Source organism: Ceratosolen solmsi, unplaced genomic scaffold (assembly GCF_000503995.2).
Source record: "Ceratosolen solmsi marchali unplaced genomic scaffold, CerSol_1.0 scaffold28, whole genome shotgun sequence".
NCBI lineage: Eukaryota > Metazoa > Arthropoda > Insecta > Hymenoptera > Agaonidae > Ceratosolen > Ceratosolen solmsi.
Genome location: NW_011948429.1, coordinates 789,214 through 806,714, shown reverse-complemented (window position 1 = coordinate 806,714; position 17,501 = coordinate 789,214). Strand labels below are relative to the sequence as shown.

Genomic DNA, 17,501 nt, shown 5'->3' with positions numbered 1-17,501 from the left:
CTCCCTTTGAAATCAATGGAAAGTATCGGGTTGCACTCCCAAAGTTTTTTGAGGACATATTGCCTGGACGTCAGCTGTAATGTACAGATAAAATAAAAAGAAAGCAAAGATTAAAGGCAAAAGTACCTCATCAAAGAATTATAGCTAACATTGAGAAATTCCAAACTTTCAGCAAAATTGAACTAACCTACTTTATACATCACTCGATACTTGCTTCTGGAGAGTCAAGCAAGACCACAATTCAAAGAAGATGGTTTCGCGTTCGCTCAAGAGAAAGTTAAGTGCGCGCACTAGAAATACCCTTTATTTATATATGTATACGATATTATATATATATATATATATATATTATATATATATAAATATTGTGTTTGTTTTTTTGTGTGTGTGTGTGTGTGTGTGTGTGTTAGCGCGCGCGCGTGTGTATCGAGTGCATGTGTAATTCCGAGTGAACTCATATCTCATTGGTCGGACGGAATAATTATAATGCGATTTTCACATTTAATTCAATATCGTCAACTATTAAAGTCAGGACGTATGGAGAAATGTGTCGAATAGTCGCGTTCAAAGTGCAGTATACGAGGCAAAGGCTTAAAAGACGCGAGTACGGGCTTTGACACGCTAATGTTAAAGTTTTAATTACATTTCACTTCCATTAACGCCTATCACCGCGTTCTTTAACAATGGATACAAGTAAATCCATAACTTTTTTCTCAATATTATTTTACACGCGAAGCCACTCTATTCGTATTCTATATTTTCAATTTTAGCTCGCATTTAATTTTTAATGAATATTTCGGAAATTATATTGCATTAACACGAATTTGCCAATTCCTCCGAATCACAGAATTCTAGACTTTTATAATTTACTTCTACCATACTTTCGAATTTCCATTATATTGATAATTATTTAAATGTATGCCTCGCTTTGCTATTAAAATAACTATCGAAAGTGATGCAATTTAATTTCTTCCAAATTCTGCCACTATTATTACTGCTATTATTGTACGTTTGCCATATATAAAATTATAATTGGTTATTAAAAATTCAATAAATGATACAAAACGTACCTTTTATATTTTACAAGAAATCGCATTTCTTATATCTGATTTGAATTCCTTTAAGCTTGAATGAAAGCCGCTGCTAATTTGTATTAAAAAATTTTTTATAATAAACTAATGATAAATCAATGTGATTAATTATAAGTATATTCAGTATTTATTTTTGTAAGCTTTATTACAAAATTCATTACCGATAGAATATTAAAGACGAACGTATTCTATTTGAATTATTTTAATTGTTTTAATTATTTTATTTAATTGTTCGAGTTGTCAAATAAATATATTTTACAGTATATTATACCGATTCTTTCATATTATGTTTTATGGAAAACAAACCGTAATACACGAGTATATCACTCACTCGATAAATATTAATTATTCAATTTTAATGCACTTATAAATTAATATACCTAATTATGCGTTTCTTATAATATTATAATTTGTAATAATTGCAATTCAATTTCCTTCTAATTAAGCGTGAATTTCACAAATACAAAATGAGAATATGTTCGCATTCAAATTAATTGCAAAGTAAGGAAACGCTAATAGATTCCCTTATTGAAATTTTTTCCTTATACTCTATAACCAAATCTATTCAATTTATTATATATATATATATATATATATATATATATATATATTCTTACTGCTTCTCGTTACAACGTTTAAGGCATATTTACACGTCTCATCCTCGATCTAAATATCAAAATAATTAAATTAAAGATGAGACGTAGCAATGCAAAAAATGCACGCCCTGAAATAAATAAAGTCAATATCTTGGATAAGTAATTGCTGTGCGATTATAATTGATCTAATTATCACGTATTGAGACCACAAAGAGGAGCAACAGCTCACGTTCCTCGTTTCTGAAAATCGAATCCCGATGATGAGCTGCGACAGTCACGTTTGCCTAGCGTCACCGACTCGCCTCAATATACATAACGCAATATTCGTCTGTAATTATACCACGACAGGGATAATTAGTAAGGCGGCCCAACGATCGCTCTTACGAGATTCAAGTGAACATCCTGACGCATTAACTCTTCCCATAAACGCGTACGCGCATATTCATTTCGCTGGAGTGCACGCGCCACAATATAAAGGGAAGTTCGTCTTTTTCCTCTCCAATGTTACGGAGAGATGAAAATTTTCAGAACTTCGCTAAGCTCTTAATACCCGAGGTCTCTACCGCTACGTACTCCTTACTAACCGAGAGTTTCGTATAAAATTTACATTGTACTTTGCTGTATACATCTCCTAATCCCCATCGGTGCTATTAGATTACATAAAATATCAAAATATTCAAATTCATTCGAACTTTATTCAATAATCGAATTATTGATTTCAACGAACAAATAATCATATATAATTCAGCTGCGATTATTTATCTTTAAATCTTCCTGATTGAAAATTATATTCGATATGTCCAACTATCTTGAAAAATGCTCGTTTACAAAAACTATTTTATGCAATAAAGATTTTTTTAAAAAAAAAAAAAAAAAAAAAAAAAAAAATTTTAACCGAATATTTCAGTAAAATTTAATCTTTATTATCCGAGGTATAATCGCGATACTTTTAATTCATATTGCAGTTATAATATAGATATTATATACTATATCTAATATAATAAAAAAAATTCAACATATTTCACACACCATATTACCGCACCAAAAAAATTTATTGAAAATCATTACTACGTCATTATGGCGATTTTACACATCTTCAGGAATATGATAAAAAAAAAAAAGTAAAGACAAAAGTCAGTATTATTTAATGTCATTTACGAAAATGGCATAAATGAAAGATCTTTTATGTTCTTGCATGTACAGGCATCTCAACAGGTGCTTTGCATTAAAAAAAAAAAAAAAACCAAATATATATATATATATATATGTTTGGCATTTGTATTGAGTATTCAGCGAAGGGAAATGCAAATTTTCCCTCAAAGAAACACCTTCGGTCAACGCTGCAGGGACGAAAAATTTTTATAAAAAAAATATTATTATTATCTTAAGATCTTTTGACTTTATAAAACGTGTATAATGAGGTCTACATTTTCATATGATTAATGAGTTTATTTAAAGCTCTTTCGAAGAAAAAAAAAGTTCCGAAAACGCAATATTAATAAATTCTTCGATTTTACCAATAGAATATGATTGTTTTTTAGTTAAACATTAATTTTATTGGTTTATTATAATTTGTAGCTAAGTATTCAAACACTTTTCTTTAATTCATTAGAGACATTAATATAATAATTGGCAGGCCTCTCCACACTTTTTATGATTAGTCAAAATACTGATACTGTTGTCGTAACCGGAAGATTAATATTGTAATCGCATTGTCAAAATCGATTAGAAATACTTTAATAAATATGATTAAACAACAATGAATATAAATTAATTTCTGTATAATAATTGACGAATTAATTGAGTAAAATCCAGTGAATTGAACTCTTAAATTTTCTTAATGCTCTATGGTTTCAATGTTTCTAGCTCGTTAAGAAATATTTCGACCAACCAAATTTCTAACTTTTAATTTTGATGCCCCGATAATTAGGTTGCCATCTTTGTATAATATATACTTTGTATAATAATAATATACTTGACATTTGTATAATATACCTTAAGTAGCTTATTTTGAAAACTAATACTTCAAGTAAGGACTAAAGTAGGTAAAAAATTTACGGCAATGAAATACAAAGATTTTACATTAAATTCAGACGCATAGCAATAAGCATTGACAACGGACTCATTGTAAAACGGTAAATAATGTCGAAAGGATGAAAATTGTTTAGATTTGGCCAAATCCAGGATTGCGATATTGATAATAATTTATAACCAATGATCGCATTCGGAATTATAATTATTAGACGATCTCTCAAATGCGGGGCAAAGTACGTAACGTCGAGGGTTCACAGTCACCGTTCATGTGTTACAGAGGTCACGAGGCCTCAGGAATCCCCCGGTTGGCGAAATATTGCGGTAGCCGGATTTCCACGGGTTTTGACCCAGATCTCGAGGACGGTGGGCAGTAAGTGGAATCTCCCGTCTGGGCTCGGCTCACTCGCGATTTTTCTCCTTATTGCCAGACACGCATTCGCATCCACTAACGCTTACGTAAAAAATGTATGTTGTACGTGTGTTGGTGAGCGTACAATGCTCGAAATTTTTCATGCTGGATTCGAAACTCGCTGTGCCTCCGGAACAAAACTAACGGATAAATAAATATTTACCAATTTCTTCTTGGATTTGATTTTCGTTGCGTCTAGAACTAGTCTGCATCAAACATTGGGATTGCTGTCGCAGATTGCCACTGAGCAATAAGTGAACTATGCCTTGTTAGCGAAAGCAGGATGCAAGAGTTGTAATTGCATTACGTAGAGTTTCTTTCGTATTAATGGATCGATTGTAGGATCAACTCACCATCAGAGAAACTATATTATAAACGATAAGTTTTATGCGTAAATGGGAAGTTAGTTCGTAAATGAAAATTATTTAAGAGCACTTTGCGCCCATTAATACTTCATTATTAAAAATACAAATACATGTCAATGTGCGGGTATAGTATATAATGTTTCGATTAAAAAGAAAATTACCATTACAATCGGAGAATGCACGATTATAAAATACCAGAAAAAGCTTTATTTATAGATTATATTTCTAAATGTATCGATGCATTACAAATGCAAATGCTTTTTCATTTTCGTATTATAGATGAGCATCATGAAACGCCAAAAGTTTTACCACTTGGTAATGCAACGCCACCAACCAGCAAACAAAACATTCAACAAAGTAATCAATTAAAATATGATGGCAAGGACAATTTCATAGACGATAATTATGATGTCGACGACTGCTCGGCACAGGAATATGAAATCATGAAGGTTTGCGTATTATTTATATTGACGTAATTTAAGACAAATGGAGCGTTATAGAGCGTTAAAGTACGTCGTACTCTCGTTTTGAATGGACGATGTAAAAGCGATATCGTGCCTAGGAGTAATTCCCATGTAGTCGTGAAAATTGCATTGTCAAAGCCCCGCTCTTCGCGAATAAATCCGCGAGCTAGCGATTCTTTTCACAACAAAACCGACGCGATATCGAATGAATGCCCTAGCAGCAATTTGAATTTATTCAAAAGCCGTGACTATTACCTGCCGCAGGACAACCTGCTGCTCTACAATCACGCGAGACTAATGGCCCAAGACAACCATAGCAAAGAGTACCTCGTCAGTATAATGTTCTCGCACTACGATCAGAACAACAACGGCAACCTGGAGCGCGACGAGTTGGAGCAGATCGCCGAGAGGGAGGACCTCGAGCAACTGAGCAAAGGCTGCTCGCTCGGGCACATGATTAGCTTCGACGACGCCGATAGGGATGGCAGGCTCAACATCAATGAGTTTTACCTGGCATTCAGCAAGCTATACAGTAAGCTACATGGTAACCTATTATTTTCCTATTATTCGCTTAAAACTGACTGTAGTGTTGCTCATTTTCGTCGACATCTCGAGGCTGAACCGAACAATTCCCGAGCGACAAAATCCGATAATTTTACATTCTTCCTACTTTATGCCAATCGGAGTCAATCATACGCTTCTTACTAATAAACAAACGTGTATTTTTTTTCTTCTCTTTTTAATATCTCTAAAATAGTGTGTTTCAAAAATCATCAATATTTTTATTTCTATTTATCTATATTAATATTGCTTATATTATTAAAAGTACTCATGCATTACTGCAGCATCTTTATCTTTTTTATTCTACATAAAAATGTATTTATTTATTCAAAAATAATTAATGCAGTTAGCATTAAATATGCTATATAGAACGAACTACATTAAAATGTTGGTAATTTTTCTATGCAAAATATGTGGTAAAATAAGGTTAAATAGTGCAAGTGTGTGTCTGTATGGAAAGAGGGAGAAAGACAGAGAGAATAAAATATGTATTTATACATTGACTTTTGAAAAGAGAAAATTTATTCTTTAAAACAGGCAGTATATTAAAAGAAAAATAGTGAAAATAAAAATTTTGTCAATAAAAAAACTAGTATACTCGATAGTAAAATTAAATTATCTTGGAAATATTACATATTTAGAATACTTCAAAATTATATAACAATATTATTTAATTAATATTACTCTTTCATTAACTAAATTTATTGCTTATACTTTAAATTTATTTAATTAATATATATATATATATATATATATATGTATATTAAACCCTATGATAATTTTATTTCTGAGCTACATATGTGCGTATGTATGCATCTGTGTATTAAAATTCATTTAAATTTTTATACTATTTTCTCATATAAAATATGAAGATTTTATTTTTAAGAAGATGATTGATAAATTAATAAAATATATTACAATAATAGACCGAAGAAGCCAAGAGTTTTAGAATTATTAAAAATTTATTCATCTAAATTTAATTATTTAATGTTTAAATTGGATGTTTAGAATAAAACAGCAAATTAAAAATACAATCTTTAAAATAAAAAAATAGACAATGTAAAATGTTAAATGACAAAAAATAAAAATGAAAAATAGTTCATCTCCGAAATAAGAGTAAAAAAGTAGAATAAAAATTACATTAATATTCAGCACTTTGCAACTTGGTTAACTATTTAAAGCTTATTTAAAAAATTCTACGACATAATTGTCGAATGCAATGTTTTTTTAAAGGAAGTTTCGCACCTACACAAGTATGACAAATCAATAGATGCTTTATAAAAAATAAAAAGAAAAAAACAGAAAACAATACTCGTGCAAATATTTAGTCGCAGATTTGATTAAATTCTCATGATTAAGACGACTCGTCAGCAAAATTCAAAGCGCAATCGTCTCGAAACGCGTACATAGAATTAACAGCCTCGCCTTTTATCAATATGCAGCTAAGCCTCGTGCTCGGGTCGCGCCCAAGTCTTACACGATAAATCTTGATATGCAGGTGTGTCGGTTGTGTCATTGGACAAGAACCTGGAAATCAATCACATCCCTGCGCGCGTCGGCGACAACGTCGAGATAAAGTGCGACGTAACCGGTACGCCACCGCCGCCATTAGTCTGGCGTCGCTACGGTGCCGATCTGGAGGCACTTTCCGAGTCCGAGGTAAGCACCATGCACGTCACCCACCCGCCCCCCCCCTCCGCCCACAATCGCCAATGGCGTAATGGCGATATCTCCCGAGTAACAATTTATTTTCACTCTCTCTGTTTACTCGAGTATTTTTCCTATTCCTCGCGCCCGATTCAGAATGGATCGACCGAGTGTCGAGGGGGATGTACGAGATTGTCGCTTGAAATAATGCCGCAGCCAAGTGCATGAAATCCAGGGTTTGCCACGATAAAAAGAAAAATTGACTTATCGAGCAGCCTCGACAGGTGCTTAGTTCAAGAAATTGGCCCCTGGCCTTATGGCATTTTAATAAATTCTTTTACGTACGGTGAATTACGGAAGAGCTGAAGCGCGTTTGTTAAAAACATAAAACAAAAGACAAAAGGATGAGAAATAAATGAAAAAGGAAGAACGACGGTAATAAATAATATAACCAGCTCTCTTATGAAGCAAGTCCTACCAACGTACAGTTCTGTTGACAATGATAAGCATGAAAATACTAATGATTTGATAGATTTTTCTAATCGATAATTATCAATTACGTTCTATATTCATTTACATTTGCATAAAAATAACTAATTTATAATAAAATATATTAATTATGAATATGATTCAGTAGCATAACTAAAATAACAATTAAAATATATTTAATAAACGAATGCGTTGTATTCATAACTTGTAATAATTATTTGAAAATATCAATGACAAATAATAAAAATTATTATAATAAAAGTAACGGTATATCATCACATTTTTACAGTACTGAAAAGTTAATTAACATTTAAAATTCGGCATTTTTATTGAATAGTTAATGCCTAATTAATGACTATTCACGATCGAATCTACATTTTTATTAGTAGAAGATTATTTTCTTAAAATAATCTTACTTGCCAAACTAAATACGGTAAATACGGTAAAGACTCAAAAAGTGAATGAAAAATATAATTAAATTTCGAGAAGAAGAGTTCCGTTGTAGAAGTAAATTTAAAGAATAAATTTAAATATGATAGAAAAAATTTATATATATATATATATATATATTATTTTCAATTTAATACAAATTAAGGAAAATTCTATGTAGAAAAAAAATTGTTGTATAGTGCTAAATCACAAATAAAAGAGACCATTATCGATCATTGACAATGAAAATTTATAGAGTACGATGATTCTTCCTCGGAAGTACTTTTACTGATTACTTTTAATTCTTTGGTTAGCTCTTATTAGATAAACTCTTTTAACTTGCCCATAAAACTTAAAAGATATGGTTCCCGTGCAACGGCCACAGGCGGGAAAGTTGCGAAAAACAAAGGAATAGACATTAAAACTGTTGCAGATACGAATTTTCAACGACGGTAGTCTTTATTTGACGAGGGTGCAACTCGTCCATGCTGGTAATTACACGTGCCATGCTCTGAGTAACAAGGACGTCGTTCAAACTCACGTCCTTACGGTACACAGTGAGTATACGACATTCCCCATTATCTCCTCCACCCCCTTCGCCCTTCCACCCACTGTCTTTCAGACACACTCTCTCTCTCTCTCTCTCTCTCTCTCTCTCTCTCTCTGTCTCTCTCTCTCTCTCTCTCTCTAACTACATCTCTCTTTCTTCATGATCCACTGTCTCGCAAAAAAAAAATTAACATCGTCTAACGTTATCCCGCTTATCTCATTACTTTGTTTAATACCCACTTTTATATCCATCATTTTACTTCCTATTTCTAATTAAAGCTTTCCTTACCTTATGAGTCAATAAATTTTCACCCGATCCTCATCGCTCACAATTTTCCTACTTTTTTACACATATATTTACTTATTTCAACTCTTATCGAGTCTTAATTAATGCCATTATATTATCGCCATTTACTGCGCTTTTTATTTTTCTAAATTTCATTTGACATTAAAGTGTGCTCGTTACGTCGGATAATTCAATCTACTATATATCCAATCTTCATCCAATACATTATTCAAACTTTATCCTTCAATTTAATCAACGCATTAATTGCTTCATTTATTATAAAAGAGATTTCATCCATAATAACGATATTATAATTCAGCCTGATGTCATTCCATTAACAATTCCAAAGTGAACCTAATCTATCTGTCAATATTGACGGCCACTAAAAGTGCGCGACTTTATCGTCATCGAGTACACGAACAAAGTACTAAGGCCGACGTCTCACCCCTCCTCCTTCACCACCTAGTGAGAGCTCCATTAGCCCGACCTTTAATGTTAATTGTCGTTGTAAAGCGATACCGGAGGTGCGCGTGACGCCGCGACTGCAGTCAAAGCGTCCCGGGGAGGAGGCGACGATGCGCTGCCACGTGGTCGGTGAGCCCCTGCCGCGGGTCGAGTGGTTAAAGAACGACGAGCCGCTGCATCAGCAGCAGCGCGACGAAGACAAATTCGAGGTCGTAGGTAACGGCACGAGACTGGCCATTCGAGCGATTGGCTACGCGGACACCGGAGCGTACATGTGCCAGGCGACAAGTGTCGGCGGCGTCACCCGGGACATTAGTAGCCTCATCGTCCAGGAGCAGCCCACACCCAGTAAGTCGTCCTCTTTACTCGTGGCCCCGATTTATATTGGCCCCTCATTTTAACTTGGAATTCTTATTCTCGCGGGAGAATTTTATCTTGGATGCCATATGAGGGAGGACCCTTGTAGACTAAGGGTCACTGGTATTCTTGCAGATGAATTTGAAACTCGAGTACTATGTATACACACATGATAAATGTGATCTGCATTGTAAATGCAAAAGTAAATGCTACTCATATTACGGAATATATATCCTGTTTTACATAAAAGATATGCCGTTTGGTAAATATTTTGTAAACAATTTTTTTTTTTTTTTTCGTGCAATTCGTTAAAGTATGTTTAATGTCAAGTACATATTTCAGCCTCTTTAAACTCACTGAATAATAATAAGTTTGGAACTACTGGCACATTTACCTTTTTCTTCTTTTAAATTAATTTCTCACATTTGTGAATTAATGAATAATTAGTATTTAAAATGCTTCGTGCATAAAAAGTAACGTATTTATTAATTTTTCTCGTATTGAAATATCAAAAGACCTTAGCGCTGCTAAGAAATGGCAAAAAAACATCGATACCAAAATAATATTAAGTTTATCTATAAAATTTTAATTTTGATGGAATAAAAACTAATCAACAATAATAGAAAAATAAAAATTAATACACTAATGTCCATGAAAAATTAAATTTAAAATTATTCTATTAAAGATATCAAATTAAAGCACATTTACACATTCACTGTCAATAAATTGAATTATTTTTAATACAATTTAAACAACGTAAAATATTACAATTGGAAATATAAATTTATATCACATATATATATATATATATATATATATATATACATATTTCCAATTAACAATTTTTAATTATAATTAAAAAATTTTTAATACCAAATAATAAATTCAGTACTAAAAAGCATCGTTCATAAGCTTAGAACAATTCATTTATTTATATTAATATGTTTAAATTATGGTATTCAAATTTCAAACCTATTTAAAATTGATTGATGAAAGAAAAAAAAGTAAACGTTATAACATAAATCATAGAGGTCAGTAGATGGTAGTAGTATTCATTTTATAAATCATAACTTTAATAAATTCATGAAGAATTTAAAGCTATTTCAATAGCTTATGTTAAATAAATAATAAAAACCCTTTATAAATTATAATTTCATTTACGTGTCAATATGCGAAACAAAGAATATACGGAATAATTGTCTAAAAACAAAAATCCAACTAAAGATATCGACTCTGGCATTATTTTTATTGTCATATTTTCCTAGTATATGAACAATATACACAAGGGACGTGAATTTTAATTGATTAATTTCATTTGACCGCGTTTTTGCGCTCAATGCACTCAATCGGATCAACGCAACATTCGGCTTTCGAATTTTCAACTTGTGGTGATGGTGACATGAGTTTTATTGTTATTTTGATATGGCACAATTTTTCCAAACTACAACGTTATCAGCGATATTCCTGTTTCAAGAAATCTCATATAAACATTTTTCCCATTAATTAATTATATTTGTAATCTCGGTTTTGTTTAATAACGCAATAACTATTCGCTTCAATTAATTCATTAATTCATTAATTATAATATATATATATATATATATATATATATATTGTTTCATATATTCTGATATATATTTTATTTTATCGTTATGTTTTAAACAGAATAATCGCATTGTCGATCTAATCTTAAACATGACATTATATATAAGGGAGACAAAAATTTCTTTCACGAGATGAAACTCTTTTTAATAAAAAAAAAAGGACTATGGTTATTTTGTCAAAAAAAGAAGAAGAAAAAACAACAACAACAACAACAACAACAGAGAATAATAATAAAAAAATATAAAATAAACTGCCATTCATGTAAAATATCGTAGTATTTTAAAAATAGAATGAAATATTATTTTAATAAAATCCTATTGAATTATTAAATTTATTGTTTTAGTCTCGTTGTTTACTTCAATTTATTTTTATTAACGGATTGTATACGTTATATTTTCTATAACCTTTCAGTCGAAAGTGAACAAAAGTATTTAAAGTAATGAAAAATATATTGATTCGATAAGACTTATTACTTTATACAATTCGCTATCCAACGAAAAATTATTCATTAAGTAAATAATTCCAATAATTGTTACTGAAAAATTATTTTATACTATAATAATGACAATGTTATTTCCATGAACATTTAGATGAATATGTGTATCATTGCTTTAGTTCAAGTGATTGGCAACATTGTCTCTAGAAACTATACAATCATTTCATTTCATATAATCAAAGGAATGAATAACTTTTTATGCGCTTATTGTAATGTAGATTATTTTAAAGTAGAAAGAAACAAAATATACAAGATAGGAAGATAGCGGTTGAAAAATCGAAAGAAATGATTTTGTTTAAAACTAAAGTCAAGATTTATCGTCAACGTTATATTCACCAAGGCAGATAGACGAGGAAAGAAATCGAAAAGAATGATAAAAGAAACAGATAGTTAAAAAAATTTTATCGTGAACTTTTTATTCCAGTGAAGTTTAATTAGAATTCAAAAAAAAAACGAAAAAAAAGAAAAATGGAAGATACGAAAATGATAAACATTGAAGTATAAATTAAACGCGGACACGAAATGATCGAATAATATTAATAATTAAATTTTAACAAATTAAATTTTCATCTTGAAGAATTAAAATTAATACAAATTTAGAAAAAATAGTATTACTTAAAAATAATTTAAAGCCAAGCACAAGTTTCTTTTTTCATAAATCCCATTAAAATTTTCATACTAAATTGAATAATCGTTAAAGGAATTTCTAATGATAATTCTTGAATATTTAAGAGTTAATTATACTCGAGAAAATTAGATCTAATTGGAAAATACACTGAAATTTATCAGATGAATCATCGAGAGAAAACAGCAATTTATTTAATATAAAAAATTGTTAATCACAGCCCCTTTTTAATGCAATTAATTTCTGCTCAAGTATTTAGTTATTTTTTTGTTTTTGTTTTTGGCTTTTGTTTAGAACACAGTTGTTTAAATCATAAACAATACTTTTCAATTAGCGACTTATTTTCACAGCCGCACCAAGTGAGGAAAGAAGGTTTTTCTCTTTTCACGAGTGGGGAATATCAGTATACGAGCCATCAGCTTGCCGATTGTATCATCAAATCAAGTCGACTGATATTATACCTGGAACACAGGTATTTATAATACTTGTACATTAATATAAATTTCTCCTAATATATAATTTTACTCGCATACGCTATAGAATTTGACAAAGAATTGTGATTTTATTTGTACATTCGCAGTACTGCTCTTCGCTTGAAAATCCAAAAATTCACGTATACCTATTACCGTATAAATTGTATTAACATTTATCTGGTCATATTTATCTGGTCATATATATAAGGAATTAAAAAATTATATACAAAAAATCATTGCAACTTGATTTCCTAAACTGACAAATGTATTTACAAATATAAAATACAGTTCTATGTACCAAATAATTAGACATATCAAGAATCATTCGATTGCGTTTAAACATCTTAATTGCTATGAAGGACTGTTATTGATAGAACATCAAAGCTCAAAAGGAAGGTAATGGGTAATTCATAATGCATAAGCGAGTATGGATTTTTAAGTATTTTACGTGATATTATCGTGTAAAGTACAATATTAACGCATGAATATCAGTATATCGATTATCAAGAGGGATGGGAATGGGGCGATTAACATACGTTAATATGAATTCGTATTTATATTATTTGCAATAACACCTTGGTATTGTTTCTATACAGGAGTACGTATGTGCTGAAAAAGGAGTGCCTTGTTCTTGGGGACGTGCGATTAACGTGGCCAATCGCTACGTCTATGTGTCGCAGCCGGAAAAGGATCGTATTCTCGTTATTAGCAAAATACAGATGGTCGTTGTGGATGTAAGATTGTCCTAATTCTCTTTATTATCGGTAATGTTTAAAAAGATAATTTTGTACTTGGCAAATGCGTGCGTGAAGCACAGTCGATTCCGGCAAGATTCGCGTGTATCTTGGATTTTGCCGCGGTACGGCAAAATGCAACGATCCATGCGTTTTATTCTACCGAAGTAGTCGCGTGGGTTGGCGCTAATGTAAGAATGATCGAATGAGACGTTTAAACATTACGGGCGATCGTAGGTGGTGACAACGGACAAGTACCCGGTCGAGCTCCAGTACGTGCCGGCTTTGGACCAAGTGTGGGTCCTCAACTGGCGGAGTGAGAGCGACGCGGGAGTGAAGACGATACAAGTGATCAGAGACGCGGCGCAAAAGAAGAAACACAGGACCGTTCATCCGGAGCCAATTGACGGGCAGTTTGATCTCGTGCGAGGCCTGTATATCCCGGAACGTCAGGTAGAGCCGCTACAGTTCCTCCATTAATTTGCATTTCATAATTTTGCGGATAGGGAAAAAACAAAAGAAAAATAAAAGAAAAATAAATTGGTCCGCCATGCGTGTCGAATAACTGCTAATCCATCGATTATTTTTAAATGCGTCCGATTGCCATGGAATATCCAACGAGGTTTTCGTGACTGGAATAGAATGACCTTGATTAAAAAGTTTTTAACGTCTTTTAAAAAATCGCTACTATTTATTCATAGTTCTTCGATTATCAATAATTGTCAAAGATTTTATGACATTTTGCTTTTACACGTTCGTCTAGAATTCTGCTTGATTTTCTAAATTAAGAATTTGAATTTCAAATTATAGCTTCGTATGCTTATTTCAAAAATTTTTTCGCGCAAATTTAATGGATAAAATTAACGATTTGACAACAGTTCATCGCGTTATATTATTATATAATATTATCAACGCTAGTCCCTCGTGAAACTCCTAACATGCTCCGTTGCGCCGACGAGAAATAAGTGTCAAAGCTCCAAACAGTCATCTACTCGCACTAATTAAGCGCCTCTTTTCTTTTTTTCCTTTTTTTAATTAATTCATTCGTACGCGGATGCACCGTGCTATGCGAGCAAACGACACGCGCGAATTTAATCGTACACACGTTGGATTGATGTACGCCGCCCCCCCCCCGCGAAAGTACGAATTACCAACGACAACGAGGAGAGAAAAAGCTCGGTATGTGTAGCGACGTATGTTCGATTAACGAGGGGAGTCGTCGATTTTACAGGACATCGGCCACGTGTTCAAGTACGGCTACGTCACACACACGAACCAGCGTGGTATGTACAAGCTCGACCTGGCCAACATGAGGTACACCCGCAGCGCGGACCTCGCGCCGTACAACTGCGTGCCAGCACACATACAGTTCCCGGCCCTCTGTGAGTATATGGGAAAATTGGAAATGCCCGACGGTTTGCCTTGATAGTTATCCGGAGTGAAAACTCGTCCTTTTCAATGGGAAGTGATGGTGGGCGCTCTTAATCTTTCCTAGTGTGCTTTTACACGCCTGGGGTGAAATTCAATTCCGAGATTGAATCTGCTTTCGAGGCTTCGCCGAGATGAAAAGGGAAGGCTCTGTGGCTGTGCCTGAGTGTGAGGCCGATTAATCGTTACACAGCGACTCTCTCATAATTAACTCCACATCGATACAATTTGCGAGCAATTGCTTATTCCAATAAGCAGTTGACCAATAGGCCGCGATAATAGTTTAAAAATGTCCCTTTCCCTTTCCCTCACTCATATCACTGTCGGTAAAATGTTGTAAATTTAGCAAATATTCCGTAGTCTCGCGTAGAGCCGATAGAGCTTGCGATATCACGAGCTTTATTCATTACTCCAATTAATGTATGAAAAGAATGATGCACGGGAAGCGCGATAAACTCCTCCAACTCTAATCATTTACAATGAAAATGAAGAAAGAAAGATCAAACCTCGTTTTGATAATTAACTGTAAGCATTTTAGCCGCCATTTAGTGCGCAAAAAGTTTTTACTCCTTATAATAAGTATTTGAATATTTGGAAATCCATGCTATTTATAAAATCGCCTCGATTTACCTAATTTTATAACAGAGCGCTGATACTTTAAAACTAGGAAAAAAAACTTTTCTCATTTGAGTAATAATTTATGTGGCATACGTTATTTAACGCGCAAAAATTACAATTTTACACGCCCTACAAATAAAAATAACTTTCAAATCCTTCCTTCCTTTTCTTTAAAGTTTCGCACATTTTTCACAATTTTCAGCAACAGTATCAAACTTGAATCAAAAGTCTACGTTATCTAGCTGCGGCAAAACTTTAAACGGAAAAAGCAAAATATATTATATTCCATGCTAAACGTACACGCTGATATATATATATATATATATATATATATATTGTATCAAAAAAAGTAAATCAGATTCCTTGCTCGTGCAGGAGCGACGAGGACGATATGATGTCCACCGGTAACTTTCCGAGTGCAACGGACCAAACTACTTCCGTCCGAGTTTGAATGAAAGGGTAAAAGCGTTATAACTGAATTTCTGTTCGTACCGATGGTGCTAATATAAGTATGTATGTACCTAAATTTGTTTGTTTGTTTGTTTGTTTGTTTGTTAGCTTGCGAGTGAGTGTATAAGTGAACGTGTACATGCGTTAGTGGGCGCGTGTGCGTTCGCGTATGAGTGAGCGCGGATGGACAATTAACCGCACAGTTTGTGTACAGTGCTTCCAACTACTTGAGATGAGAAACGAACTTTTTTTCCTTCACTTCAAAGCTTCGCCAACTTTAGATGTGGGTTGGAAAATTGTGGGTGGTTACATTTTCTTCAACTTGTTCCATTAAATCAGAATTCCCACAATGCGGGCTTGCTCTTCCCATTCATGTCTGTTTACATTCTAAAAAGATAATCTTTATTCTACACTGTAATTTTAATTCCAAATCTTTAGATGAAAAAAAAAAAAAAAAAAAAAAAAAAAAAAAAAATGAAAAAAATCTTTGATTTCCCGAATGTTTTTCAAGAGGTTTTTTTTTTTTATTCTATAACTTGGATACCCGATTTGGACGTCAATGCTATATGCATTTTTTTCATTGATCAAATCAGATTAAATAAAAAAAAAATAATAAAAGATCTAACAGCAAGAGATCTTTGTAAAATCTTTGTCGACATAAAAGCAATTATCTTAACATAAAAAGTCAAAACAAAAAAATAAATTTGTATATTTAGCATTATCTTTCCTGATTAAACTACTCATTACTCTAAAAAGCTAATTTCATTTAAGTACTTGGATCAAAAAGAAAATTAAAGATGCGTTTACAATTCGTAAGTCTAAACACTTATCGGTTTTATGGTTGCGTAGGCTTCTTACACATCTTTGTCAATTACCAGTAATAATGGAATTCCTCAAAAGTACGTAATGTTCAGGCTTAACTTGAGAATTGCACGACCCGACCTAAATTATCAATAGTACCTTAATTGGCACCCATGTTAATCCACGTAATCCACGGTAATCCAATGATACGCAAAAATGGCGGTATAAAGGAAGGGCGGCCCGGAAGGTCAGAATCGTCCGTAAATAAAAGAATCGATCGGTAACTAATTATCGCCTTCGCATTTTGGTCCAGATGGTTTTGTGATACTGCAGTGCGAGGAGCCAATAACAGGCCGCGCCACCGGCCAATTACTCCTGGATTACCTGACGGACACGGTGCGGGCGCATAAGCCCGAGCTCGTCGGCAAACCCATGGTATCGCCGGACTCGCGCCACCTTGTCACCCTCGACAGACAGCAGAATGGTGTCGTACTCATCGTCGAGGAAATACAGCGTAAGTTCGCGTTCA

At 32.9% G+C, this 17,501-nt stretch overlaps 1 protein-coding gene across 1 annotated transcript in view; it reads left to right on the top strand.

Annotated features, from left to right (window-relative positions):
• The window catches only part of Fstl5 (follistatin-like 5), a 326,084-nt gene that overhangs the window by 306,684 nt on the left and 1,899 nt on the right, over positions 1-17,501 (top strand). The window contains exons 6-15 of the mRNA XM_011501504.1: positions 4,775-4,944; positions 5,224-5,491; positions 7,019-7,179; positions 8,519-8,642; positions 9,434-9,733; positions 12,819-12,940; positions 13,538-13,675; positions 13,913-14,128; positions 14,907-15,057; positions 17,286-17,486. Of these exons, the coding sequence (XP_011499806.1) occupies positions 4,775-4,944; positions 5,224-5,491; positions 7,019-7,179; positions 8,519-8,642; positions 9,434-9,733; positions 12,819-12,940; positions 13,538-13,675; positions 13,913-14,128; positions 14,907-15,057; positions 17,286-17,486 (1,851 nt within the window). The remainder of the gene's footprint in view (positions 1-4,774; positions 4,945-5,223; positions 5,492-7,018; positions 7,180-8,518; positions 8,643-9,433; positions 9,734-12,818; positions 12,941-13,537; positions 13,676-13,912; positions 14,129-14,906; positions 15,058-17,285; positions 17,487-17,501) is intronic.